Source organism: Sinocyclocheilus grahami, unplaced genomic scaffold (genome assembly GCF_001515645.1).
Source record: "Sinocyclocheilus grahami isolate Dianchi unplaced genomic scaffold, SAMN03320097.WGS_v1.1 scaffold21177.1, whole genome shotgun sequence".
Lineage (NCBI taxonomy): Eukaryota > Metazoa > Chordata > Actinopteri > Cypriniformes > Cyprinidae > Sinocyclocheilus > Sinocyclocheilus grahami.
In genome coordinates, this window is record NW_015518314.1 from 2215 (window position 1) to 3113 (window position 899).

At 38.2% G+C, this 899-nt stretch overlaps 1 protein-coding gene across 1 annotated transcript in view; it reads left to right on the forward strand.

Annotated features, from left to right (window-relative positions):
* LOC107579885 (decaprenyl-diphosphate synthase subunit 1-like) overlaps positions 1 to 678 on the forward strand; it is a gene marked incomplete at its 3' end in the record, with an annotated part of 2886 nt that extends 2208 nt beyond the window's left edge. The window contains exons 3-5 of the mRNA XM_016265674.1: positions 92 to 218; positions 323 to 453; positions 537 to 678. Coding sequence (XP_016121160.1) covers positions 92 to 218; positions 323 to 453; positions 537 to 678 — 400 coding nt within the window. The remainder of the gene's footprint in view (positions 1 to 91; positions 219 to 322; positions 454 to 536) is intronic.
* Between the last annotated feature and the right edge of the window lie 221 nt (positions 679 to 899).

The following is an 899-nucleotide window of genomic DNA, read 5'->3' on the forward strand; positions in this document are numbered from 1 at the left end:
ACATGTAACGTGTGTAACAAGGACACCTTAAAATAAAATGTTACCCCAATGTTGAATGTGTTTATTAATTACTTGCATGTTTGTGTTTCAGACACAGGAATAGATGTCTGTACAGAACACCACGAGTCTGTTGCAGTATATGCAGTGATACAAAGCTGAAAGATCCTTTCTCACTAGCACAAAAAGACTTGCAACATTTATATGACGACATAAAAAAGGTACATCAAGAGCACTTACCCAATGTAAAGTTTTATAGCATTTTATGCCTTATAGGCCTTATAAAACAAAGTACTGAAACTGACCTTTGAACTTCCCGTTTCAGCAGTTGCTCGTCTCTAAAGCGGAGCTGAAAGCGCTGTGTGATTATTACTTTGATGGAAAGGGAAAAGCCTTTCGACCAATGATTGTAATCCTGATGGCTCGAGCTTGTAACGTCCACAGCAATAAAGAGGGGTGAGAAAGCACTTCAGCGCTGTGTGTGTATTCATAATGTGATGCATCAGTCAGTGTTAATAACGCAGATCTGATGTCCTCAGGGTTCTGCTGCCGGCGCAGCGCTCCATCGCTATGATCTCTGAGATGATCCACACTGCCAGCCTGGTGCATGATGACGTTATTGATGATTCAGACACAAGACGTGGCAAAAACACCATTAATCAAGTCTGGGGAGAGAGAAAAGTGAGTAACCCATCTGATCATAAGATAGATTTTAGGGTCTTAATAAAATCTTAATTTGCCCTTTCAAAAATTAAGGTCTTAAATCAAAGCAGAAAGTATTAAATTCCTAAAGTTATGCCATTGAATTTTGTTAAGTGAGCATCTGTAACCAAATTATTTCCCACAATGTTTTAGTTTTTTTTCCCAATACACATATTATTTGCAAAAACAGATAACTCTTT